The following is a 26,339-nucleotide window of genomic DNA, read 5'->3' as shown; positions in this document are numbered from 1 at the left end:
CCTCAAGAGACAAAAATTAGTCACCGTAGCATCTAGTCTGCCCCGAGGGGTTGTCATAATAGGTCTGGCTATGTGAGACTTGAATTTGAAGGTAACGTACAGGCCCTGGTTAGTGTCACAGAAACAAAGATGGTAAAGAAAAGAAGCAACATAAAAAGAAGCAAAACGTATCAGTAAAATATTGCCGTGGCTTTCCACTGCTGGAGACAGCTCTTGGCGAGTAAGAGATGTGGTTTCTTTTAGACTGATAAGTAACATCTAACTTGAGGTATTTAGAGAAGTAGATTTTTGGTGCAACTAAACACTCCAAATGGCGTCAATAAATGATTTGGATGTGGCCGTTTTCTTGCTACTATGTTCTTGCCAAAACTAAGCTAAGCTATAACATAAACTATAGACCGATTCCCCAAATCTAGGTTTTAAGATAGCAGTGTTGTTTTGACCAGCTCTCAGATATTCAGCAGTATGGTCAAAGATGGGGATTTTTGCCCTGCTGCTAATTATTAGTAGTTTTTTGTTACTTTAAATTAAGATTCTATGGACCTAGTAATAGACCAACTCAAAAAATGTAGATCACTTTGTCATATTGTAACCGCTTAGCATTACTTGTATGAGATGAGGCAAGATAGGCAGTTTCAAAAGTTGCAATACATTTTTGAGGACATTACAAGGTTTATTACACATAACCAACTGTATACAGTCTTGAACAGTGTTGTTGCTGCATTAAGTAAATCATGCAGTTCTTGCACAATTCTGCCCCCAGTTTGTTTAGAGCATGTGACCAGAAATTACAAATTGTACTTTTAAGGACATCATGGCTTTGTTGAAAGGGACATTGTCATGTCGCCTTTCCCTAAACTGTTGCCACAAAGTTGTAGGCACACTGTTTAAAATCCTTGTCATTGTACTTTATAGCATTAGCATTTTCCTTAATTGGACAGTAGTGTCCACATACATTTGGCTATGTTTCTGATCACAGAGTTTTTTGTTTGTACATTTTAAAATTGTTAAATAAATAATTTGTGTATATTTTTTTTGTGTAAGTATCTTACACACAGGTGAGAGTGTGGTCAGACTGGGCTTGATTGTCAACTCTCTGACTATAATATTGTTTTTGATGCACCTGTTTGGGAGGGTGAAGTTACACCTTTATCTTTCTTATTGGTTTCTGAGATTTTGGAACAATGTAATTCCAGCACAGCTCCACCCAACTTTAACCTTAGCAGAGGTCTAATTAAACAGAATATGTGGAAACGCCTCTGTGGATGTACAGGGCCTTTAATAACAGACGTAGAACCAAAGTGACTAATATAACTCTGATTTCTTCTGAATGTAATTATATCTACTGCTTCTATTTTTTCCCATGTTGTGAGTTTGGGATTATAAAGTTATATATGTAATCTGAGTGGTTTTGAGAAATTAAGGCTCAAAGTTATATACCAAAACTGGTTCCAGGTAGGTTCAAGATATTTTTAAGAACAGATGTTTACCTTCTTATACTGAGAGCTTTCTCGTTTTAAAAAAGTAGTCAGTTTATTCTTACTTTGTTTTAATGCACTCATATAATGTATTCATTACCACATGGAGTTTAGTAAGATATTTGGACATATTTAAAATTTGGGGACCATATTATTTGGTCATATTAAAGATTTTCATTGACAAACATTGACAATATAATTTAGTTTAACATAAAACCATAAACAAAATTAAAGATGTTTCTCTGTTGGAGCTAGCTGTCTAGCACTAATAGCGCTAGCTTATTGTTACAGTCAGTCCAGTTATCACTAGTTTTTTGTGTAACTGTTATGCAGAAATTAACAGAACCAACTGGAAACACTGTGTAATTGTTTGCTGTATATTATGTTTGTCTGACTAGAAATTTTTTTGTACACACACGCTCACAAACTCACTTTCATACCATTACTTTTGTAACTGTTGAGATTCATGTGTTGAAAGTTCAGAAAAATTACTGTTTATTTAATTTATTTATAGTCATGAGTTTATATTTATAGATACTTTCACACACATACACACACAAACTCCCTTTCACACTGCCCCCATTAACCCTCGCTCACCAGCAGCACTGCTCTAACATTTTTGTGTCGCTCCTCCCACTGGCCTTCGCCGCTGCAGCACTAGATGACAGCAGGACAAGAGTATGATTGATTCGCACAAACTACCAAACAATCTGGCCCATTGATTTCTATCCGACAAGACCATCTCATTTATTCCCCACCACCACATGAGCAGGACCCTGTGGTGCTTTCGGTCTGCAGCCCCCCTCTGAGTCACGAACAGATCCACATGCAAACATGCAAACACAGGCTATCTGTCATGTTTCTGTCAGATGGTTGTCCTTTTATATTGTTTGGAATTTTATTTTCTTATTGCTTCGAACTTACTTGGACCCTGCTATATTCTGGTCTCTGTTAGCGCCCATCTGGATCCAAAGCTGCCAAATAGTGAGCTTAGAGTTTCTTAATGTGCAATGGAACAAAATTAGTTTTTCCACACTATATGCTTTGCAATGTAATAGTGAAGCCTCTGAGTGAAGTCTCAATTAGAGGTGCTACTTACAATTATTTTCATTATTTATTAATCTGCTGATTATTTTCTCGATAAATTGCTTGTTTTATTGGAGCAACAGTCTGTGTTTGCTGTTTTTCAGGGTGTAGATGATGATGCAACTTACCAGGAGGAAAAAACAACGTCCACATTGTGTTTGCTAAATGTTTACTCTGTCTCCACTTCCAGGTGACACGGCCATTAAGTTACACAAAGCGGCACTTTGATGTTGAAGAGGAGGATGTTGACAAGCTGGCCCTGAGGTGAGCCAGTGGTTGTCTTAGTATCAGTGCTCAACCTCTAACGTTTAAAAGCTTCTCACATTTTTGAACTCTGGCATTTTGGTTTGTGTTCAGGGTGGATCTGTGGAACGCCAGCAACCTGAAGTTCGGGGACGAGTTCCTGGGAGGTGTGCGTGTTCCTCTTCGGGTCTTGGGTCAGGCTGGGGTCCACGACGCATGGTTAGAGGAACATCACTCACACATCACATCATCTTGGGTCTGTTTTAGGGTTTTTCCACTGAATTAGTACACAGAGCAATGTTAGCATTCATTTGGAGTCATGTTTGTGGCCACCCCAGGTATGTAAGTCCAATATTCATCTGTTTTTACCTCTGTTTTTGGTGTCCACCAACTCCTGAAATATCTGGCTCTTTAGCTGCTAAATGCTCCACTATGTTCTCCAGCTAGTCTCTAACTGTGCCTGCCTGCTGTTTGTTGCTGAGCAGGTAGTGAATGGTGGGTTTTTAGAGCTTTCACATTGAAAATAGCTGCCTGAAATGAGGTTTACATTTAGACAGTTGTCACGCATCATCCCTTCAGGTTTCATTAAAATTCAGTCAGTGAGAAGATCTGATTTAAGATCTTATATACTTTTTTCTTGTTCAGGTACTTTCTCCAGCCTAGAGAGAATGGAGGGAAGTCAGTGAAAGTAGAAGAGCTCGGCTCTCTGCGTCTGAACATCGTTTACACCGAAGACCACGTCTTCCCCTCCGAACACTACACTCCCCTCAGAGATCTACTGTTGCACTCTGCTAACGTAGGGGTATGTGTATATGAATGTGTCTCTGATCTTGACCAGCATCTCACACGGTTAACTGCTGTTTGATTGCTACATGTTTACTCTTCTCTACTCTTCAGCCTGTGTCGGCGTCCACGGCTCACATCCTGGGGGAGGTATGTCGCGAGAAACAAGAAGCCGCCATTCCCCTCGTGCGCCTGTTTCTCCACTACGGCAAGATTGTGCCTTTCATCAGTGCCATCGCTCATGCTGAAGTCAACCGCACGCAGTGAGTGTCTTGTCGCATCTTTACCCTTGGAATAACACCTGAAACCACAGTTCGACAACTAATAATTCACTGCCCATTTTGTGGGCATTCTATAAAGTGTATTTATCACAGCGCATCAGATGTTGGAGGATTTCCTTATTTAGAAAATAATTTTGTTATTGTTTTGTATTTGTTAGATATATACTGTAGCATTATTAGCTTTGTTAGCAATAATATGAGTACATTTGAATGTTGTATTTTGGTTTTTTTTAGTTTGTACAAAAAAAACCTCATCCTCCTCTCTGTGTAGGGATCCTAACACCATTTTCCGGGGAAACTCACTGACTTCCAAGTGCATTGATGAGACCATGAAGTTGGCCGGGATGCACTATCTGCAAGTCACACTCAAACCCATCATAGATGAGGTATGGCATATGATACTTCCATGCTTGTTTTCCTTTATTCAGAGTATCTGTCACTTTGTTTTACCAGATATCAGACTTGATTCATGTCACATGTCTCTGTTGCTAAATCCGTTAATAATGGCTATTTGTATACTTTTTAAAATATTGTCACAGATCTGCACAGAACACAAACCCTGTGAAATCGACCCGGTCAAGCTCAAAGAGTCTGAGAACCTGGACACGAACAGGGTACAGAGATGAGTGTGTTTGTTTGTGTATTTGTATTTGTGTGTGGTCACTGTGTCATCTGACATATGTGCCCTCCCCCCTCAGGAAAACCTTCGTCAGTATGTAGACCGTATTTTCACTGTCATCACCACTTCTGGCGTTCGCTGTCCCACCGTCATGTGTGATATTTTCTTCTCTTTGAGAGAGTCTGCTGCCACCCGGTTCCAAGGTAACTCACCTCCTGAATTACTTACAAGAGATGGAAGAAAGAAAGCAAGCAGCTAATAGGGAAGAGGAAATAGACAGTAAAGAACATCATGCGCAAAAAAGGACACTTTCTTCTTTTTGTGTTCTGCTATGTTTGTCAAACCTGAAAACACTTAAGCCTCACACACACTCATTAAGGGTATGTGTGGATTTTGCACACCCATGGTCATATACTGCACTACACCCTGATGGCCATCACTGGCACTGCACTAACAGGAGAACAAGCTGTTATACATGATTAAAAATGGATAGTGGGTTAGTTTTAAATCTGTGTCATGCCAAATATCTGGATCATCCCACATGGATTTACAAAACATCTAATAATGTAGTAATATATTTATTTTAAATATATATAACAACAAAATAACAAAAAATCCAACTGTACAGCAAAAAACCTGCTACAAAGCAAGCCTACAGTTTATCTAAATACAAATACAAAGCCTTAAGCAGTTCCTATTTAAAAGGGCAATATAAAACAGAACAAAACACATTTTCTATATTATTCAGAAAGCATATTAAACACACTGACACTATATCCAATGTCTTGCATGTAATTTAAGCAAATAAATTGAAAGCAATTGTGTGTGATGAATCCCTGTTTTTTTCTGCTCTCTAGTTGACCAAGATGTCCGATACACCGCAGTAAGCAGTTTCATTTTCCTGCGTTTCTTTGCTCCAGCCATTCTCTCCCCCAACTTGTTCCATCTACGGCCACACCATCCAGTGAGTCTAATTTTTAGAACAAACACACACATGCAATCTATATATATATATTTACACACCTCAGACCTCAGACACAGTAGCTTTCCATTATAATCACATGATTTTCCTCAGCAGAGTTTGTTTAGTTGTTCGTAAATGTATAATAATTTGTTTATATGGCCCAACCGTGTGTTTAACATTACTTTAACAGTGCTTATAAGATGTGGTCAAGTGGGATTGCTGATTTGATTTCATGTCTCTTTGTCTCCCTAGGATCCCGCCACCTCTCGAACCCTCACCCTCATCTCAAAGACGATACAGACCCTGGGAAGTCTTGCCAAGTCGAAATCTGTGAGTTTCTCTGATTAAAGTGTATTTTTCTATTTTCATTCCTTTTACTAAACTAGATTTCATTTCTATTTCAGTGTAAAAAGTTTAATTCAAAACACAATTCGCTTTCTCACTGTCACATTTTCTTTCAAAACTTTTATTCATTTCCAGGCCAATTTCAAAGAGTCTTACATGGCTGCATTTTATGACTACTTCAATGAGCAGAAATATGCGGATGCTGTGAAGAATGTGAGTGTTCAACTTCTTGCTTTGTTTGTGCAATAAATCTCTGCCATTTTGTAGATCCGTGATCAAGTATCGTTTTTGTCTTGTATGTCAGATAAAGATAAACTAAATAAATTGGCATTGAAATGTGTTTTTAAGAGTGGAGACATTTGATGAGAACTGAAAAAGTAGAGTGGGTAGAGGGACGTCAAAGCGTGGTTTTAGTTAACAAAAGTAATTATGTTGATATGTGACATCCTTTGCTTCCCTCAACAGTTCCTGGACCTGATCTCCACTTCTGGCAAATGGGATCAGAAGAGTATTGAAACACCAATCATGCTCAAAGAGGGGTGAGGAGCCAACTAATGGGTTAAACTGATATTCATGGATAGAAACCAAAATATGTGATATGAGATTAATTTAGAGAATTTATGGACTGGTAATTTGAGATTTTTATAATCATCTTGTGTACTGTGTCAGTCACGTTTTCCCTCCTAATGAAGCAGCTTCAATGTTTGTCTTTTTACCTTATTAGGGTTGTCTCTGCAGTTGTTCCTATCTTTAGACAAGACAGTTGGGTTGACTACCAAGGCTGATCCATCCAGACTGAGAGAAATAACTTAACGGAATAATTTCTGGCGGGGAGTTGAGTAGATGAGAAGACTGATCCCACTCACTCAAAAGTAAATATGATGCTACAGTGAGCAGCTGGTTAGCATAACTAGAAACAAAGGGAAACAGCTATCCTGCCTCTGTACAAGGGTAACACAATCCGCCAACCAGAATCACTCACTAATTAACATGTAATGTATTGGATACTTTGTTAAACTGAAGTATAAAGGTAGCGTTTTGCAAGGGGCTCTATGCCGGACTATTTCTTGGCTGGTTCAGAGGCAAATAGTCCAGCTCACTTCTGTTTCTGTGGGATTTAAACAAATGAGATATAACATGTTAATTTGTGACCTTGAGAGGTGCTGACAGACAGATTTTGTTACTGCTGGACAGAGCGGTTGCTTCATATTTATTATACAGACACAAGTATTATCAGTCTTCTATTTCCAACTCTCTCTCTCTGACAGAAAGTGTATTTCCAAAAATGTAGTCCTTTAAATTTAAAAAGTGGAGCTTAGCCTTGACATGGTTGACCCCTCATGGTCTGATTCATTTCCAAAGTGAACAGCAAAGATACACCTGAGGCTGTAAACTGAGGCTTTCTGACAACACAGTGGCCGTTGATATTTCTAGTGAGGCTTTAAAGTGGAGGAGAGTTTCCAGTTGACGGTAGTTGTGTCATCGCCTCGCTTATCAACATCCCCACCCTCTTTTGTTTCTGCTACCGGGCATAGGAGTGTAAAACTCACTATAAAGAGGGTTGATGGGAAGGGTTCAAAAGGCACGAAGGGCAGGTAAGAGCTTCTCTATATAAAGGCTTTGCCCTTGTAACCCCCTGTGTGTGCACTTTAACCCACCCCCCCAAACCAAGCCAGCCATTTTCTCTCCCGCCAACATCATGCGCTACTATAGATGCTGCTGTACTTTACTTTATATCTATCCTACATATATATAAGCAACCTATCAAGCGACTGTTACACTGTATGATGGTTTTGAGTCCTTCTGCATTTACGTGGCAGTAGACTGATGCGTACAGTGCCTTTAATGGTATAAATTAAAGTGTTAACTTTTGAGTCTGCTTACCTACATGTAGGAGGCTTCACTAGTGCTGATAGCCCTTCTCGTTCCTCGCCATGCCAGACATGCTTGGTGTGACAGTGGCAGCAGGGGTTGGTTACTGTACAAACATTTCTGGGATCTCATATCTGCCCGCACCCTGAACCTTTACACCCTTTGTCCAGACTGTGACCATATCACCACTATACACATTAGACTTTCCAGCGTAGCTCCACGCGTTATGGCAGATGTGAAACCAGCACATTCTTGGCTCAGTAGTATGACAAGTCTTCCTGTGGGAACGTAGCAACTTTGGTGTTTATAACCCTGGTGCTTCATATTCCATGTATCCTATGGCCCTCACACTGTAAAACAAATACATTGTGATGTTTATTCTCCCTTAAAGGACCATACCAGTGGTTTCACATGTTTTAGCCCATTACCAACACATCAGTGAAACATTTCCCAAAGCATGCATAAGTTTTTTTTTGATTGATTTTCAAGTTACGGGCTGGTCATATTTATTTTATTACAGTGTGAAAATGGATTTACAAAGATTGGAAACTTCCTTGAGATTGCTAATCCATCATAGTGGACTAGCATTTATTTATTTATTGGTTAATAAGTTAGAAGCTCTTGAGCAGAAAATCTGAATTTGAAAAGTAAGCAAATATGAACATCATTGCTAAACATTTAATGTAAATTTCTTGTAGGGCTGCAACTGACAATTATTTTCATTGTCGACTAATCTGTTGATTATTTTCTTAATCAATCAATGATCTTAAAATTCCAGTAGTGTCACACGTCCATCCAAGTTTCCCGGAGTCCAGTGTGACGTCTTCAAATGTGTTGTTGTGAATGACCAAAAGTCCAAAAATCTAAGAAATTCACTTTTCAGTGATATAAAACTCAGACAAGCAGCAAATCCTCACATTGGAGAAGCCCAAAGGAGACAGTGTAAAAAAATGACCTAAACAAATAGCAGTTATTTTTCTGTTGAACAACTCACTGATTTATCGATATGTTTCGGCTCTAATTTCTTGCATTAAAAAAGTGTCGTTGTTCAGCAGCCAACACTCAGAGGGGTCAGAACATGCTTGAACACACCAACAACAGTATTGCAAAATACTCCCTGTCCATGGTGTTACCACATGACATGATGATACAACCTTGATGTAAAAATAAACATGACATGAATTATTCATAGTCATGGATGAGCTATCTCAAGACTTGAGTGTCTGCAAGTTGATTTTTCATAATGTGCTGAAAGAAATTAATCTAAAATCTTGTGTTATGATTTGGCAAAAAGTAACTAGTGATTTATACACAATTTTTACGTCATGGGGCAAAACATGCAATAATACGGGCACCTTTGATCAGCTGACCCATCTCCTTTTTGACTCAGATGTTAGATCTATGAGTGCTGTACTGAAGTTTTTTTTACATGAATGAAATGGCGATTACCGGTAGTTTTATGTAAAGAAACTCATTAATACCCTTTTACATTTAGGTGCTGCACTATTTTAACACTTTATACGTGTGTAAGGGATGCATAGTGCCAGAGAAATAAACATTTCTGTGAAACATGAGCTCATTTGTCAAGGTTTTCAGTGGAATATCTCTCACCCATTTGTCCTCAGATTTATGATCAAGAGAGCACAAGGGAGAAACCGGTTTGGAATGAAGAACTTTAAGAAGAGATGGTTTCGCCTCACCAACCACGAGTTTACCTACCACAAAACGAAAGGTGAGGTCAAGGGTTTCTCAGGATCTTCTTACGGTTGCATTGTTTCCTCATCTGTTTTAGGGCATCATGTGTGCTTATGTAAGAATCCGCAGGAGGGAGAGAATCTGCAGAATGTACATTTAGCCTGAACACATGTTCAACACATATGGTGGAGATTAAGTTACTGAGCAGGCAACACATTTTTTGCTACATCAAAACAAGCTCAGGCCAAAACATACACATGAGCTGTTTCTAAATTCCACACTACATACTGGACTAAATCAAATACACTCAAATTAGTCTGTATGCAGACCAAAATACATTTTAATTTTATAGCACAAAGGAAAGAGAGGAGCTGCTCACTGCTACTAAAACTTAAAGTAAACTGCATAAAAGATTGAAAACATTTCAGGGAGATGTTTAATTAGGTTGTAAATCTTAGGAAAATAATTAGCTTTTTTGAAATTTTATTGTCATTCTTAAGTTCTCAAATGTGAGACAAAGATACTGCATGAGATGAAAGGGACAGGTGCATGCCGGTGTTCTAAAAATACTGGAAATTCATTATTATAATATGTCCCACTAACCAACATGGACAGAGCCTCAAAATTCGTACTCAGACTGGAGTTGTAACTCAGTCAAATCGGAACACACAGACATTATACACATTTTAATGATGATAATCATCGTGAATAGACATCCATAAATCTGCATAAAAATCATACAATAAAGTCACTCCCTATAACTTCAGAACTTGCCTGACAATTATCATGTTTTTAAAGTCTTCAGTATCAAAGTAACCCAGTGATCGTTTTCTGTACATCCATGGGTACGCTGGAAACAGGAACTGCTTCTAACATGCTTTCAATGGTGCCAGGTTAGCAAAATGTAACTTACTGAATCCATGGCAACAGTATGCTTCCTGTTTACATCCCCAAAGGCCCAAAATGAATGACAAGAACTGTATTTCCTCAACATGATTTCCCCCCAAATAGAAGTATAATAAAAGGAGTGATATAACCAATTAATATTTTTAATGTTGTACCATGTATATATTTCTTAATACTAAAACTCAAAATTTTCAATCAATACGGGATGAAGAGATGTGTGTGTGTGTGTGTGTGTGTGTGTGTGTGTGTGTAACTCATGCTGATAAATATTTTACATATTCCTCCATTCTTTTTTGTCATTTCTCATGTCTGATGTGTTTCCTTTTACCTCCAGGTGAGGGCGCTCTGTGCAGCATTCCCATAGAGAACATTCTGGCTGTAGAGAGGCTAGAGGAAGAGTCTTTCAAGATGAAAAATGTAAGAACCACATGCAGCAACACCTATAAAATCTCTGGAGCTTTGACCATTTGACCAAAATCCCTCCAGCAGGTATTTAGATTCTTCTCTTTTCCCCTGCTCCAGATGTTCCAGGTTATTCAGCCGGAGCGGGCACTCTACATCCAGGCCAACAACTGTGTTGAGGCGCGCGACTGGATCGACATCCTGACCAAAGTCAGCCAGTGCAACCGCAAACGCCTGAGCACCTACCATCCTTCAGCCTACCTCAATGGCCACTGGCTCTGCTGCAAGCTCTCAGCAGACACGGCCTCTGGGTGTACACCCTGCACTGGGTATGTAAAGTTGTCCAAAACTGTAGAGCATCAGGTCCCTTTCTCTTTGTTTCCACTCCCTCATTTTCCTGTGTGCATCTGTTTTCAGCGGTCTCCCAGCAAACATCCAGCTGGACGTAGATGGCGACAGAGAGACCGAGAGGATTTATTCCCTGTTCAGCACATACATGACCAAACTGATCAAGATGCAAGGTCAGATATGAATGTTTTTGTGAGAACGCATGTGTATAATTACATATTGTCCCTTTTATTCCGTCTCTCACTCTGCTGCATGTCTTCCCCCGCAGAGGCCTGTGGCAGTAAGTCTGTGTATGACGGGCCCGAACAGGAGGAGTACTCCAGCTTTGTTATCGATGACCCCCAAGAGACCTACAAAACCCTGAAACTGATTGTTTCAGCGGTGCAGACCTTGGAGCAGCAGCACACCAAGTACAAACGTGACAAGTTCAAGAAGACAAAGATAGGCAGCCAGTATGTGGTTTGTTGTTCATTTATGCTTGTAGCTCAGATTATGTTTTGCTATAAAACTATAGTAATTGTATGTATAATGCAATGGAGGCTGAGAACTGTGGAGAAAAATTTAATTCAATACTGAGCTATTTCCTTTTTTGGGCCAGCAGGTGGTGCAGTCGTACAGTCCACAGTTGCCTGTTATTAATTTAACATGTACAAAGTATGTTGGAGATAAAATATGGTACTTTTAACGTTTTAAATTACTCCAATGTCGTAACTTTAAAAGGTGGTGTGTTTCCTGGATTTTCCCTTTCACCAATTCACATTTGGTTCAGACTTTTGGAGATATTTTGGCCTCCAGCTTTGCTCATCGCCTAATGATCTTGATAGAAACTTTGTTATTTATGTTCTGTTTTTTTTTTCTCCTGGCAACACATAAACACCTGCTTTGTCTTTGTTTCCTCAGAGAGCATCCGATTGGAGACAAGAGTTTTCAGTGCTACATCCGCCAGCAGTCTGAGAGCTCTACCTACTCCATCTAACCACGACCCTGTGTACTGTTTCTATGATGCCCAGAACCAGCATATTTTTCTTAATTGCAAAGAAATACATTTCCAATGCAACGTGTCTGTGAAAATTTCACTTTCACTAAAAAAAGATATTTCTGGAAGCAGGTGATGCTGGTTTAGAAACAAGTTTCACCTGACTGGCTTATTTGTTTTGTTCTAAGGAAAATATGAGTTTTAAGAGTCAATACCAGACTGAATGAGCTGTGCAGATGGACTGTTTTTGCAGTGTCTCAAGGTGCATCACTCCAAATTTGGAGAACAGACCTCAGATCGGCAAGAAAAAAAGGAGCAGAGGAAAGGAGGGATACGAACGAAGAGATAATCATACCATACATCTATTTGGGTCTCCTTTCTGTGATGTGATAAGAGAACAAACGTTTTCACTGGACAGTTTTGACAGTGACCAACACGCACTTTAGTGGCCTCAAAATCTATGGATGAACAAGCCTCGCAGCACACTTTCAAAAAGCTTATTTTATCTGTTTGATTTGTATTTAGTTATTTTAATGGTTGTTGAAATGTTGCATTGTATTTTTCTCTGGAAGGAAGGAAGGACTGTGATTTTTTTGCCCCTTGGGTGGTGGTGTCCCCGTGAACCTGCTTTTAAAAAAATTAGTGTTTTAGTGTTGTTTTTGTTTTGTCCCCAACCTCCTCAGGAAGGTCTGTGAAGGACGAGGGCACAGAGGAAGGCATTGTCGGGACCAAGCACCGCCAAGAGCAACTTGATGTTAGCTATCAAAAAAAACTCCACGGACAATTTTATCCCACGTTTTTAATCCTTATCATCAATGTGTTGATGTATAGGTTGAAGTTTTTCACATTTCATTTAAAACCTTGTTCTGTTGTGGCTGGATATCATGCACCTGTGTAACCAGTACCTAAGTTACAGGATAGTTTTTCTTTTCTTTTTTATGCTCACACTGAGTCAGACAAACCCACAGATGCTTTTATTGTATCTGTGTATGCTGTTTGAAAGTATGTTGAACTGCACAGCATGGGTGAGTTTATGGATGTCAAGTTCTAGCTTCTCTTTTAAGTAATACAAATTACACTGGATGCCTGATTAGCTGAACTCCATCATGATCTCAATCTATTAATAAAGAAATTAGATTATGTCAAAAAAAATAAAATAATTTGTGCTATAAACTGAAATTGTAATGTCTTTACAATATACACTCAGTGGCCACTTAATTGGGGACACCTGTACAATATATGAAAAAAATGAACATCAAAAAAATGAACATCATAGGAATCCTAAAGGTTGACTTTATGGTAGAACAGTTGTATTGGATTTAATTATATTGTACAGGTGCACCTAATAAAGTGGCCACTGAGTGTATATAGTATATAGTGTGCAGAATTAATAAACAGATTTGTAATTAATTAATTAAATTACAATAACTAATTGTTATACCACATGCTGAACATAGAACCTTGGGTAGTTTCCCGTTTTGCCCAGTTGGTAATCCAATCTTAGTTGACATGCACACACATCCAAGGTGAATAAACATTAGTAGTTCCAGATAAGTAACATTAACTAACTGTTCCAGGTGCATTTGCATGGAAAACAGTGTCTTTTAAGAGGTGTTGGTACTTGTTCCTGATGTCTAGGCTAAGATCAACATTCAACATACCGTCAAACTGCATGCAAGCATTTTTAAAAGCATGTTTGTTTCTCTCTGTGTGAGTAGAAAAATAGTTAAAGCCAAAGCAGAAATTAACAAGGATGGTTTTTAGCTTAACTTCTAATTAATCGATATACTAACATTTTAACCAGTCTTGTCTCAAGTTATGATTGTGAAATGGATAGTTTGTTACTGGTTGTGTTACCCTGTTAATGATGTAATTCTTCTGTTTTGTGAGTCTTACTTTGGAAAAGCTACCCTCCACCCCCCCTCCTGTATTTTAAAACCTATTTATATGCATTCCTTTGATAAAATGCCTGCTGTGAATCTTACCGGTCAGCGACCCAGAATCTGTTGAAGGTACAGGTTTTATTGTTGTTAACAGGTTGATTTGTTCTATGCTTCCCAAAGGCAACCACTCTCATTAGCATTAATATCCATCAGCACTCACCCTCACCAAACCACTGCATGTGAAGTATGGTTGTAGTCACAAATCACAACAAATTTTTGTATTTTCCAAAATGAAGTACCTGGTTATGTAGCCTCATGGGTGTTCCCATGATCACAGGATCCCAAACAGTGCCAGTCATCACTTTTATAAAATTATCTTTTTGAAAAAGAAAACAAAAAAAATTGTTTGGATATTTTTTTTTACATATGAAAACTGTTTTAAAAAACAGATAAGCAATTATTCAGATGACATCTTTTCTTTGTTGATATGTTGATCTATAAGGAAGGTTTCTCAACAATTTGACTCTGTTTTCTATCTTTGTCTTGTCATACAGAAATCTTGCTGTGTATATGAGTTGAATGACTGAGGTGTGTGTGTGTGTGTGTTTTATGTGTATTTGCGTGTTTGTGAGTGTGTGCATTTGTCAGTATGTGCATGAGTGACTGACATGACGGGTTATATTGCCAATTGAATACACATAGTGTTACAGGTCAGGAAAGGCAGAGTCCCACTTGTTAAAAAAGAGAAAATCACTGCCTGTAGTTATACTAAAGACTAGTAGGACTGTGGAAACACTACTCTGGCCTGATCAAGTGTATCTCCACTTTCCTCTTGTATAGAACCACTGTTCCATTTCAAGGAACCTTTGCCAATATATTCTCCCCAAACATGTTATGTATGCAACGCAGTAATAATGTTGATGAAACTTTAAGGGAGCACCATTGCTTTAATTCTGAACTTTGGTGAGTGTTTGTTTCCACCAGTTACTAACTCTCCTCAGGTTTATGAAACTCAGCATTTTGTTATTGTTGTTTTGCCAAGAGTGAGGAGACTCGGAGTGATAAACCACCAAACAGCTCTGTCTCTCATCCCTAACTTGGAAATCATAATTATTTTTCATTTTCAGTGAAACCTTCCCAGAAACATCGGCGGTGTTGGTGGGGTAATGGCAGTTACAGTAATGGCAGCTCCTCCACCCCGAAGCCCACAAAGGAATGACTTATGCAATAATAGTGTTTCAGCATGCAATAATATTAACAACCCCTCAATAAGCCCATCAAATTATCACAAATTAACAACATACATCTGCTGACCTTTTGCAGTAAGATGCCTCTTCAGATAAACACTTATTATAAAGGGAGAACAGTGTATTTTGTACAAATATTTTAAAAAGTATTAAAGTAAGCCTGTTATATGTGTACATAAAACAGTTGAATGAATGGTGAAAATGTGATGTGTTTTTCCCTCTGAATAACTAAATGAAACGATATTAATGCAAATGTGGTGTCTGTGTCATTTGTTAATCAAACAGTTTAGTCTGCCTCTAAACTACAGTGTACAAACTCACATTAAGAGCTTCCTTTTCTTTCAATTGCTAAATACAATTGTTAAAAGTGACTCAGGAAATTGTTTTGATGATGATGGATTATGTGTCCATTGTATGTTAGTGTACATTACGTTTTGACATGACATGGCTTATTGGGACAAATGGAACACAGTTGTAATTTGTGTTATTGCTTCTACCTGTGGTTTTTCCTTTCATGAAAAACCAAACATCTGTTGTAAAAAGGTCTACAATCAATTTCAGACTAAAGCCTTTGAAAAGATTTCACGCTATTTCCCCCATTGGTCCATTGGTTTTTGTCATTAGTTTACTTTATCATGTACAGTGAATCATTCTGATTTTTGCCCTAACAACTTGGTGTGGATGTTGGATGTTCTTGTTGAATCAAATCGCCAAAAACGGTTTGCAAGTGTCTCTTCAGATCCTTGTCCTAGTCTTTCTTGCATGTACTCATGCTTAAGCTTTTATGCATGAATGATGAAGGAAAAAGATCCTGTCTCAGTCTTTCAATCGAACACCAAGTATGGAGAAATGTTGAGGAGTAATTTAGGCAAATCATAACATGAAGCCAGAATTGTGTGCCAAAAAAGTCATTTTGATATGAATAACAAATATGGTTCATTCATTGTACATAATAATAGTGCCGGACCCACTGAGAATTCACATGCAGCCTGTACAGCAGCTTATTTTATTTTATAGATATACTGTATGGTTGACTCTCTGTACTCTTATCAATCGACCTATATGCAAGTTAAATTCTATTAAATATTAAATTGGTTTATGAGTAGTGAAGGCCTAGCTTATTGAAATCAGAATCCAATTTTTTATTATTATTCTTATAGTTGTAAATATTTTATGTTTTAGTCTTAATCAGAACAATAACAAGCCAAACGAAAAGTTAACAAATGGGCCAAATGTAGTGGAGTGAGAAGTATCATATTTGCAAGTAGCAGAAAATGGAAGTAATAAAAATGTTGATATACAATAACAAAAGTACAAGTATCTCAAAAAGGTACTCGTGCATGGTTAGTTATTTTTCTCCAGAAACACAAAACCATTTACAAGTAAGTTAAGGTGACATTTGTTGCAAAAGTAAGTTGTCCTTTTTTTAATACTCTATGGTTTGTACTTAAAGTGAACGATGAAAATTTGGCAGAAGACATGATGTGAGGCCTGTGTGTCTGCAGTTTCTCATGTTACTTGTTCTGTCCCCTTTACTTGTTCTTGTGAGTTTGGGGACAGAGACACTCATAGCACCAGCACTAACAATGTAAGTAAACAATGGCAGTGCGCGTGAGTGTGTCAGCAGCGCTCCCTAGCTGCCTCCCCTCATACCCCCATCTGCTGGCGGACCCCGACACTCCCCCTGCCTCTACGAAAACATTTTCGGGAAGAATAAAGTTTTTTTTTTCCCTCGCACGGACCTGTGCCCAGTCAGTCTGAACTCAGAGCCAAACCGTGGCCTAGCAGGAAGAACGGCTCGACTATGTGGAGAAAGAAACGGGCACTTGGGGAATCCTTGGCTTGTCTCCTATTTCTTGTGACGCTCGTCGATGCTTATCGATGTAAGTATGTAAGGGTTGACATTTTTAACTCCACGTAGTAAAGTAATTCACGGAATAGCCTATGGTTACGGTATGTTAGTCTCAAGTGCCTGAGATTGAAAGAAGCTTTTCAGCCTGGATGTGAACAGTTGGGAATGCCTTCAGGGTGAAAAAAAACGTTTAACGTGAGAGCAGCAAACGGAGAAGCGAAAGCTTGAGGGGTCATGACTCCTTTCAACACCGTGAAACAATGCTTGGTCAACGTGAGCTGCTTGTTACAACAACTAGGGGTGATTTCTCGAAAATAACGGTTTCGCAATGACCTTTTTTTCCAGGCCAATTCACAGAAGAGTAATTAGGTTGTCCACTTTGTCCATGCAACAGACACCAGCCACATCAGCCATCTGTCATGAGGACTTAAATTCCAGCTGGGATCAGTCATGTGTTATTGTAATGTTGCTGCATATGCCTGGTTGTAGTAATCACGCATGTATCACAAGTATCACTCCAGTGGTAATGTGCACAGTAATAGGCTTGTCCACATCTGATTGTTGTAATAGAAAACAAGCAAACACAACACTGACAATGGAAAAATATTTTACTCCATATACTTTCAATAAGTGTGTGTTCATGTGTTTATGTATCTCCTAGTCCTGAGCCAGAACAGGGCCTCCCAGTTCCTGAGCAGGCACAGGAGAGCCAACTCTCTGTTTGAGGAGAGCAAGAAGGGCAACCTGGAGAGGGAGTGCATCGAGGAGCTGTGCAACAAGGAGGAGGCCAGGGAGATCTTTGAGAACCAGCCAGAGACGGTAAGTGGAGCAGCGGCCCCCTCATCTTACTAGACAGCCTGGTTTTCAGACCTCTGAATCGCTTAACCACGTGTCAGATTTGTCTGTCAGTTGCAATTCTGATTATCAGGGGAAGGGGGATGAAGAACATTCTGAGATGAATTAAGCAGTGAAAGCGAAAGAAAGCGCAAGCAGTAGATCAGACCAGGAATAAATGATTATTTTCAATACTGATGAATCTCCTGACTAATCAAAAATCTATTTGATCTATAAAATGTGAGAAAATAGCAAAAATTGCAACTTGAGCTCAGGGTGACATCTTCAAATGTCTTACTTTGTCCCACTAACATCCATAATCCAAATATATTACAAATATACTATCATAGAGTACTATGGAAAACAACAAACATTCACTTTAGAAAAAATATTTTGACACTTTTGCAAAAACATAATATCAATATTGAATAATTGTCTTTCGATTTATTTACTAAATATTTCAGCAATAGATCAGAAGCTGTACTGTCTTTTACAGACTTAATGTCCTTCCAGTGTAATTAAGAAAAAACGAAATGTGCAATCTTGGTTCATCCAGATTTATTTTTCAGTTTCGAACAGAGCATTTTTTATTCAGAGCACAGCTGGCTATAATCTCACTTTCTGCACATTCTTATTGTACAAAATCTCTTGTTGTGTTTTCTCCAGGAATATTTCTACCCCAAATATGTTGGTAAGTTTGCTGAATTTAATTTGTTTCTTAATATGTTGCATCATCAGTTTTGTTTAGCCTTTACTCGCCTATTCTGATGCAGAACACTCTTTCTTACAGCGTGTCTGGGTTCACACCGTGTAGGCATCAGTAACCAGAACTCGGATTCTGTCATCCCATCGGATCTTCGCTCGTGCGTGAGAGGTGAGAGGCTTTTTTTAGTTAGCATTTTTATGTCAGTTAGTCTGTAAGGCTAGTAAAGGTTAGCCTCTCCTGTGAAATGCTTTTATGAAGGCTTTCATCAACAACTGTTTGTTGCACGGCAGAGATCAGTGACCAGTGCACGCCTCCTCCATGCTACAAGGAGGGCACAGAGCGCTGTGTGGACGGCCAGGCCTCCTTCACGTGTGTGTGTAAACCCGGCTGGAAGGGGCTGCGCTGTGAGGACGGTGAGTTCTGATACATCATTTGACATTTTAAATGTTTTACTTCAGCTTTTAAATAAAGACTCGCATGCCTCAAGTCTAACATGCATAGACTTAATTCAACTTAAAAGTGATAATTTTAACCTTTTGAAATGATTGAACTGGCTGATGATGTGATGTGTTGACTGGACAGACATCGATGAGTGTTCAGATCCGGAATTTCCTGCGGGATGTAACCAAAAATGTTACAACTTCCCCGGCGGTTTCCAATGCATGTGCGAAGATGGCTACTTCATCAATGGCAAAATCAACTGCATGGGTAAGATGTCAGTTTCAGTTTGTGCAGCTAAACTTTACTTCACTTAAATTACACCAAAGGTACAGTTTACTGTACTTTCTGTGTGTGTGTATTAATGGCTAATGTCCAATATGAAGACATCCAGCTGTTTTACTGTCCTTATTGAAGAGGAACATATAGTGCTAAGCAGCTGAGCAAACACACACGTTTCTACGTGATGTATTCTTTTTGATAACTTCCTTTTTATTTATTCTTATGGACAATTGAACCCTACGCATTTCAGAACAAAAACTCTGTTGTCCAGCTGTTGTTCCCTGGGCCAGAACCGTTTGTTATTTCTAAAGCTGACCTGAGGTGACCTCTTATGTAACAGACTGTGAAAAGCTGATTGAAAGATGGTCCCTCCATTTCACTGTAAACAGACCACCAGTTTCATTTCTCTGAGCTGTTAGATCCTGCTCATAGTTTTTAGATGCTTGGATCCCGGCTCTGTCCTATTTTGTGTTGGCAGTTCACTCAGTGTTTATCTTTCAGTGTGTTGAATGCTTGTTAAGTTCAAAGTCTCCACAAACATGGGCTGAGTCTTGATTTCTTTGGTAAATTTGTCAGTTGGTTTTTTTTTTTTTTTATGGGCTACGTAGATTTAAGAGACCATACAGATGGTATTGCACATAGCAAGTTGTTGAGTGATTGATGTTGACATTTTCCAAATTATACCATGAATTGAAACCAAACAGCTAAAAAAATGTTTCTTGTTGGAGCTGCAATTTAGAATGATCAATTCATCTGTCAAATATTTTCAAATGAAACCATTCATTTCAGATGTAAGAGCCATGTCAGCACATACCTACATTTGATAAAATATTTGTTGTTATTAAATGTCATATAAGTTCTAATAATAATTAAGTTTAGTCCATAAAATGTCAGAAACTATTGAAAAATGACCCTCGCAAGTCCAAAGTTATATCTTCAAATTGCTGATTTTGTTGAAGAAACTGTGTAAAATCCAGAGATGTTTAATTTACAATGATCGTTGACAGAGAACATCAGCAGATAGTCACAGTTGAGAAACTAGAGCCAGTGCTTTATAAATGACTTAAGCAATTAGATAATTATCAAACTGGTTGTTGGTTGTTTTCTGTGTACAAAAACTTGTTTCTACACTGATGTACGATTTGAGTCTTGGCAGCTGAACCTCAACCATAGTTTTTTCATAGCTTGCCTGCTATGTTTAATTTTAAATGAAAGCAATGATTTTCCACGGCTGCCTCTTTCTGTGAACCAACCACCAGGGAAGAGTTTTCAAAACGGCCTCTGCATGCAGCTGGACTGCATTATAGCACAACAAGTAACTTTTACTAAATAAATTAAGGTGCCTAAAAGCTGCCTGAAAGGTACTGAAGGTCATCAATATGAAAATCTATAGTATGAAATTATTTGAACTATGGAAGTACAATAGATTGCAGTTGTTTCTGTCATTTATTTATTTCATCCAGGTAACAAAATTACTCTTGAAACTAAGACCACATTGTTTATCTGCAATTTTATTGTTTTAATCAGGACAGTTCATATTACAAATTTGCCCATTGTCAATGTTAATTTACTGTTTTCCAGATATCAATGAATGCCTACTGTACCCCAGTATCTGTGAAGAGCCGGCTAAGTGTGTCAACACGCTGGGTCTGTATGAGTGCAAGTGCCCCCTGGGTTTCAAATATAACTTCACTTCTAAGACCTGCAATGGTGAGACTTCAATTTATTGTTCCTGTCTTACCACCACAGGTCATGTAGTGTGACTCGTGACAAAACTGAGTACATTACCAGATTTTTAGTATGTTTGAATCCCACTCATGGAACAAATTACAATCACACACCTTTTTAATCAAAAAGCAAAAGACCACTGCCTGTACATTTTTCTTCTCTGTTGTTGCAGATGTAGATGAGTGTGAGTTGAACCTGTGCGACGGGACTTGTATAAACACAGTGGGCAGCTATACGTGCCACTGCGATGGTCGTCAGGGTCTTCATTTGAGTGACAATGAGCGATACTGTGAGAGAATCCCTATCTGTGTGGACCTGCAAGACTCCAAACACCCTGCGTTACTTTACCTGGGGGAGCAGTTTGCAGGCCTTCCTGTCATCTTTCTGCGCTTCCGGCTGCCGGAGAACACAAAGTGAGGGTCTACCACAAAAACACACACACACAAATCTAGTGTACTTCTATGTTTTTAAAGGTTGTGTGTTTTACCCCATTTAGTGCATACAACATCTGCACTGCATTATACCACAAGTCAGAGCATAAAGGTTCATCCTTGACCTTGGAAACAGTAGTTTGATCGAAAAAAAATCTTCACTCAAAATCAAACTGTAGCTTTCTAGATGGGAGTGCATAAATGTGAATTAATTACGCATCTTTATTCTCCACAAATGTGGAAATTTGTCTTTGAATGTTGAACAAAAATGTTTTTAATTTTAACAATAATAAAAATAGACCTGATTTTCACTCCTAGCTATCTGAAACAAGTTCAAGGCCTCTAGAAATTGATTTTCATATTATAGTGATATGGATGAAATCTGTCAGTGCTTGGAAATGCCTGGTAAAGCCCAAGCACAAATCAATGTTTAAATGGATGTCAGTAAATGTTAATGGCGTGAAAACTACTTTGGTTTTTCGTGATTGGACAAAAACATTGGAATAGACAATTACATTAGTATTTAATTACGATAAAGTTACTGTGTAAACTCATATTTCTGAATTTCTGTTTCTGGCTGTCAGGTTTGCAGCAGAGTTTGACCTTCGTACATTTGACCCAGAGGGAGTTGTGCTGTACGCAGAGTCCTCCCAGGACTCGTGGTTCATGTTGGGGCTAAGAGATGGTCGCATTGAAGTCCAGTTCAAAAACCAGCACTCATTCAAGGCCACCAGCGGAGGAAAAGCCATTAATGATGGACAGTGGCATGTGGTAAGAAAGAGCTGTGGTTCAGTAATTCCCCATACATACTGAGCTTGTTCCCCTATGGCTAACATATTGGTAGCTGAAGTGCTAATCGATAAACTAAACTGATGGAAAGTGGATTGTGTTCGGGTAACCATGTGCTCTGGCGCTAAACTGCTTTGAGTAATAGTACAGTGAGAAATACTTATGATGATAATATATATGTGACATGCAGATCTCTGTGGATGAACTGGAGAGCAGCATCAGTGTGAAGATCAGCAAGGAAGCTGTGATGAGCATCAACAGCCCTGAGAGTCTCTTTACTTCAGTTAATGGCAAACTGGAGACCAAGGTCTACATCGCTGGTCTGCCTAACCGCACTGACAACCTCATCAAACCTGTAAGCACGTCGTCTGAAATCATGCACACACACACACACACACATTTATTTAAATATTATGTATTTATCCAACAATTAGATCAACCCTCGACTTGACGGCTGCATCCGGGCCTGGAACTTGATGAACCAGGGGGCATCTGGAGTAAAGGAGGTCATCCAGGAGAAGAAGAGTAAACATTGCTTTGTGCATGTGGAACGAGGATCGTTCTTTTCTGGGGCAGGACTGGCACAATTCAACATTGACTACAGTGAGTAAGTTAAGTTATACTTTATTAATCCCTATGGGGAAATTTGTATCCATCCTAAATATTTAGGAGCAGTGAGCAATCACAGCACAGTGCCAAATATGTATGTTTGTTTTGAGAATGGTGCTTTGGCTTGAGAGCAACAACAGGAGTGTTTCCAAACATGCGTGTGTTCTGCTGTGGGACGAAAGTGAAGCACCCAGAGGAAACACATGAACAAGGAGAGCACAGAAAACCCCCAGTTGGCCTGGTGGGTTTTCAAACAAAGACCTATTTTATGTAGTAATATAGTCCAGCACAGGTACATAGATAGTTGGTTCCATTGTAGCTGTTACATCTATGTATGTTTAGTGCATTCCTTATCGTCACAGAACTTTTCACAGTCAGCGTTGGGTAAACCAGAACCATTTCAGTTCAGGTGAAAACAATTTCCAGCCTGACAAAAGAAATATGTGTGTGTGTCCTTGTGTGTATGGGTATGTGTGTAACTAGGTGATTTTGGGAGCTGGAATGTGGATATCAAGATGAATATCCGTCCATCCAGCAGCACAGGTGTTCTCTTTGCTCTTGTCTACGACAACACAGTCCCCCTGTCGGTCGCTGTGGTAACACAGGGAAAAGACGATGCTGTGAGTTCATTCACACTTTTGTTGGAAATAAGCTTGCGTATACCTCTGCATGTCTTTACACTGGGGCTGCAAACTAACAATTCTTTTCATTGTTGATTAATCTTTCGATTATATTCTCAATGAATCAATTAGTTGTTTGGTCTATAAAATGTCAGAAAATTGTAAAAAATTACGGTGTCTCCTAAAGCCTGAGATGACATCCTCAAATGTCTTGTTTTGTCCACAAACCAGAGATATTCAATTTACTGTCATAGAGGAGGAATTATTTTTTAATTACGCACACCAATTAAACTTTGCAATGTTATTGCCCTCCATGCTCCAGAACCTGCAGGTGTTCTTGTACGGCACCTCCGTGGCGACACTGAACACAGTCATGTTGTGCTACCCCGACCGGCTAACAGTGCAGCTGAATGTGACTCCCACAGAAATCCAGATCTCAGCCAACTCCTCCTTTGTTACCTACATGAAGCCTGATGCACTGCAGGAGGCACTGCTGCGCCTCAACACCACCATGCAGAACCCCGTCAGTACATATATTGGTGGGATACCAGGTTAGTTAAAGTAATAAAATAAAGTAAGAAAATGTATAAATGTAACTCTTTCAAAGAGATAACTATGAGCACAATGTGCCATATGATCACCATGAAAGGGCCAACATGGCTTCCTGGCTGAAATCATTTCAATATGAATACCAACTGCTCCCCTTCTATAAATAACAAAGCAAACATTAAGGGAATATCCTCTCGATTGTGCTGTAACAGCATAACTGTGGACTGCTTTGCCAATGTCATCGTGCTGTTATACTCACAGTGACAATGCTAACCATTGTCACTGCATGTTAGCGTTTGCTAATTAGCACTAAACACAAAAGCACAGCTGAGGATGATGGTGGATTCATATATTTTACTTACATTTTTGACCAGACGATGGCGCTAGATAAAAGCTTAAGAGACCACCAAAGTGATTCCAAGTCATCCTGAGAGAACATGAATGTCTGTACCACAATTCATGGCAATCCATTCAATAGTCCAAACGTCAACCTCATGGTGGAACTAAAGGAAAGCCCGGGGGAACATTTTCTGGGAACCATGAATGTCTGTACGAGATTTCATGGCAATTGATTCAATGGTTGTAAGGAGATATTTCAGTCTGGACCAATTTGGTGGGTCGATCGACTGACTATATGAGTTTACATTATTAGATTGCAATTGCTTTTTTAACTTCAGTCAAAAAGTTGTGACTCATTTCCATCCGGGCCAAAAAAGTAAACAACAATGCAGTTCTCACCTTTCTTCACTGGTTTCCAGAAGTCTGAGATAAAAAGAAAGAGAGATTTTATTAACTTTTTATGAATTACATTTTAGTTTCGTAATTTTTTTGTCAACAATATTGCACGTTAAGATAGTCACAGTCAGTGTTTAAGTACATTGTCGGCATCTTTGTTTAGTTTCGTCTGACAAAAGTAACACTAGTGTGTTTATGCTATTTTGTTGTTTATATTATTTCAGGTTTTTTAATTGTGTATTATTAACTGTGGCAACAAAAAGGGCCATTTTACCACCATCACTGACTCATTGTCGTTCTCACTGACTGTACCACTCTCTCTCGCTCTTGTCAGATGATGTCCCGTTTCCTGCCACCCCTGTGACGGCCTTTTACCACGGCTGCATGGACATCACCATCAACGGCCAGCAGCTGGACTTTGATGAGGCTCTCAGCAAACACAACAGCATTAAGTCCCATTCCTGTCCTCCTGTGTCTTCCCTTGACAGTCACCCTGATGCACAGAAAGTGACCTTAATTAACTAGCGGATCACTTTAAAAAGCCCTCACCTTAGGATGCATCCCACAGCGGCCACTTCTTGGGATATTTTGGAAAGAGAGATAGAGAAGAGGATATGGGAGGGAGGGAGGGAGGAGATGAGAAAGGAGTGACAAGAAGAAGAGATGGAGGTAGACGTTTATAGTCATTTTTGTCGACTTTCTCTGATGGGTTTATTTTAAGCGCTGTCCTGCGGTTTTCATCCGTACAGTTTTATTGTTCCTGTTGTGGGAGCTTTTTTTTTTTTTTTGCTGTTCTTGTTGTTTATTAAGCTAGTCTGAAACTGGATGATGTAGTTGTAGCAATTTGTTGAAATGAATTAAATGGTTTTCAAGAAACATTTGAGCTGAGCTCTCTTGAATCATGGTACTATCTCTAAATTTTCTTCAATTATGGTCTCGTGGAGGCTGGAGACAACAACAACATCTGGAGACAACTGAAGAAATTGTGGTTGTTGGTTGTGGCAGTGAAAACTACAGAAGAGAAAGCTGAGCTTACAGGCTTTCAATCCAATTCTGTCGCATATTCTTACATGAATCACCATTCTTTATTGGAGCTTTGGCTTCCTGATGGTTTAGTGATGTTTAGAAACATGGCTTATCATTTGGCATGGTTATCGGAGATGCACCTCTCATTACGGCTGGTCTTGCAAGGCTATCCACAAGTTCTTCTATTTCTCTCCTGATCTTCAGGGTTCTCCTCGATGTCCTGTGATCAGGTTTCACCCTGTATATAAAACAAGCCATCTTCAATATACTGTATAACTTGAATTATAGTTGCCTAGTGTTTGTTTTGTTTGTTTTAATAAAATTGGTCAAAGCAGCTTTTGCATTTATCTACGATCTTGCCATAGCCAGAGACAAGCACCTATAGGAAATGCATTACAGGTATCCTGGTAATCTTTAAATATGAAGTTTTGAGAAATGATTATGCTGCATGTTCTGACATAACATAACAAACAATATACTAGGTCCGTTTGTCAATCCGCAGCAGTGTAGTAGCTGAAAACAGTAGGTTGTTCATAATGACATGACAAAGCATTTAGCGTCAGGTATATCTTCAACACAGTAATTTCCAGAGAACAATTTCTTATTCTTTCC

At 39.0% G+C, this 26,339-nt stretch overlaps 2 protein-coding genes across 2 annotated transcripts in view; both read left to right on the top strand.

The window, feature by feature from the left end:
• Positions 1 to 15,381, top strand: part of rasa3 (RAS p21 protein activator 3) — a 42,167-nt gene extending 26,786 nt beyond the window's left edge. The window contains exons 8-24 of the mRNA XM_038701425.1: positions 2,755 to 2,828; positions 2,922 to 3,026; positions 3,453 to 3,609; positions 3,705 to 3,853; positions 4,143 to 4,257; positions 4,411 to 4,485; positions 4,570 to 4,693; positions 5,348 to 5,454; positions 5,707 to 5,784; positions 5,935 to 6,012; positions 6,265 to 6,338; positions 9,297 to 9,403; positions 10,607 to 10,689; positions 10,795 to 11,003; positions 11,092 to 11,195; positions 11,291 to 11,474; positions 11,923 to 15,381. Of these exons, the coding sequence (XP_038557353.1) occupies positions 2,755 to 2,828; positions 2,922 to 3,026; positions 3,453 to 3,609; positions 3,705 to 3,853; positions 4,143 to 4,257; positions 4,411 to 4,485; positions 4,570 to 4,693; positions 5,348 to 5,454; positions 5,707 to 5,784; positions 5,935 to 6,012; positions 6,265 to 6,338; positions 9,297 to 9,403; positions 10,607 to 10,689; positions 10,795 to 11,003; positions 11,092 to 11,195; positions 11,291 to 11,474; positions 11,923 to 11,998 (1,899 nt within the window). The 3' untranslated portion in view covers positions 11,999 to 15,381. The remainder of the gene's footprint in view (positions 1 to 2,754; positions 2,829 to 2,921; positions 3,027 to 3,452; positions 3,610 to 3,704; positions 3,854 to 4,142; positions 4,258 to 4,410; positions 4,486 to 4,569; positions 4,694 to 5,347; positions 5,455 to 5,706; positions 5,785 to 5,934; positions 6,013 to 6,264; positions 6,339 to 9,296; positions 9,404 to 10,606; positions 10,690 to 10,794; positions 11,004 to 11,091; positions 11,196 to 11,290; positions 11,475 to 11,922) is intronic.
• Positions 15,382 to 16,844: 1,463 nt separating this feature from the next.
• Positions 16,845 to 26,062, top strand: pros1 (protein S). Its single transcript, XM_038700528.1, has 14 exons — positions 16,845 to 17,011; positions 17,642 to 17,799; positions 18,481 to 18,505; positions 18,605 to 18,688; positions 18,811 to 18,933; positions 19,103 to 19,228; positions 20,822 to 20,950; positions 21,141 to 21,381; positions 21,984 to 22,170; positions 22,379 to 22,543; positions 22,623 to 22,791; positions 23,281 to 23,417; positions 23,740 to 23,968; positions 25,036 to 26,062. Exons 1-14 carry the CDS (start codon positions 16,933 to 16,935, stop codon positions 25,224 to 25,226), a joined length of 2,043 nt encoding a protein of 680 aa, XP_038556456.1. The 5' UTR covers positions 16,845 to 16,932; the 3' UTR covers positions 25,227 to 26,062.
• Positions 26,063 to 26,339: the final 277 nt, after the last annotated feature.

Source organism: Micropterus salmoides, unplaced genomic scaffold (assembly GCF_014851395.1).
Source record: "Micropterus salmoides isolate LMB-PRFRI ecotype aquatic unplaced genomic scaffold, ASM1485139v1 Ms_hic_scaffold_6, whole genome shotgun sequence".
Taxonomy (NCBI): Eukaryota; Metazoa; Chordata; class Actinopteri; order Centrarchiformes; family Centrarchidae; genus Micropterus; species Micropterus salmoides.
This window is presented reverse-complemented; position numbering and strand designations above follow the sequence as displayed.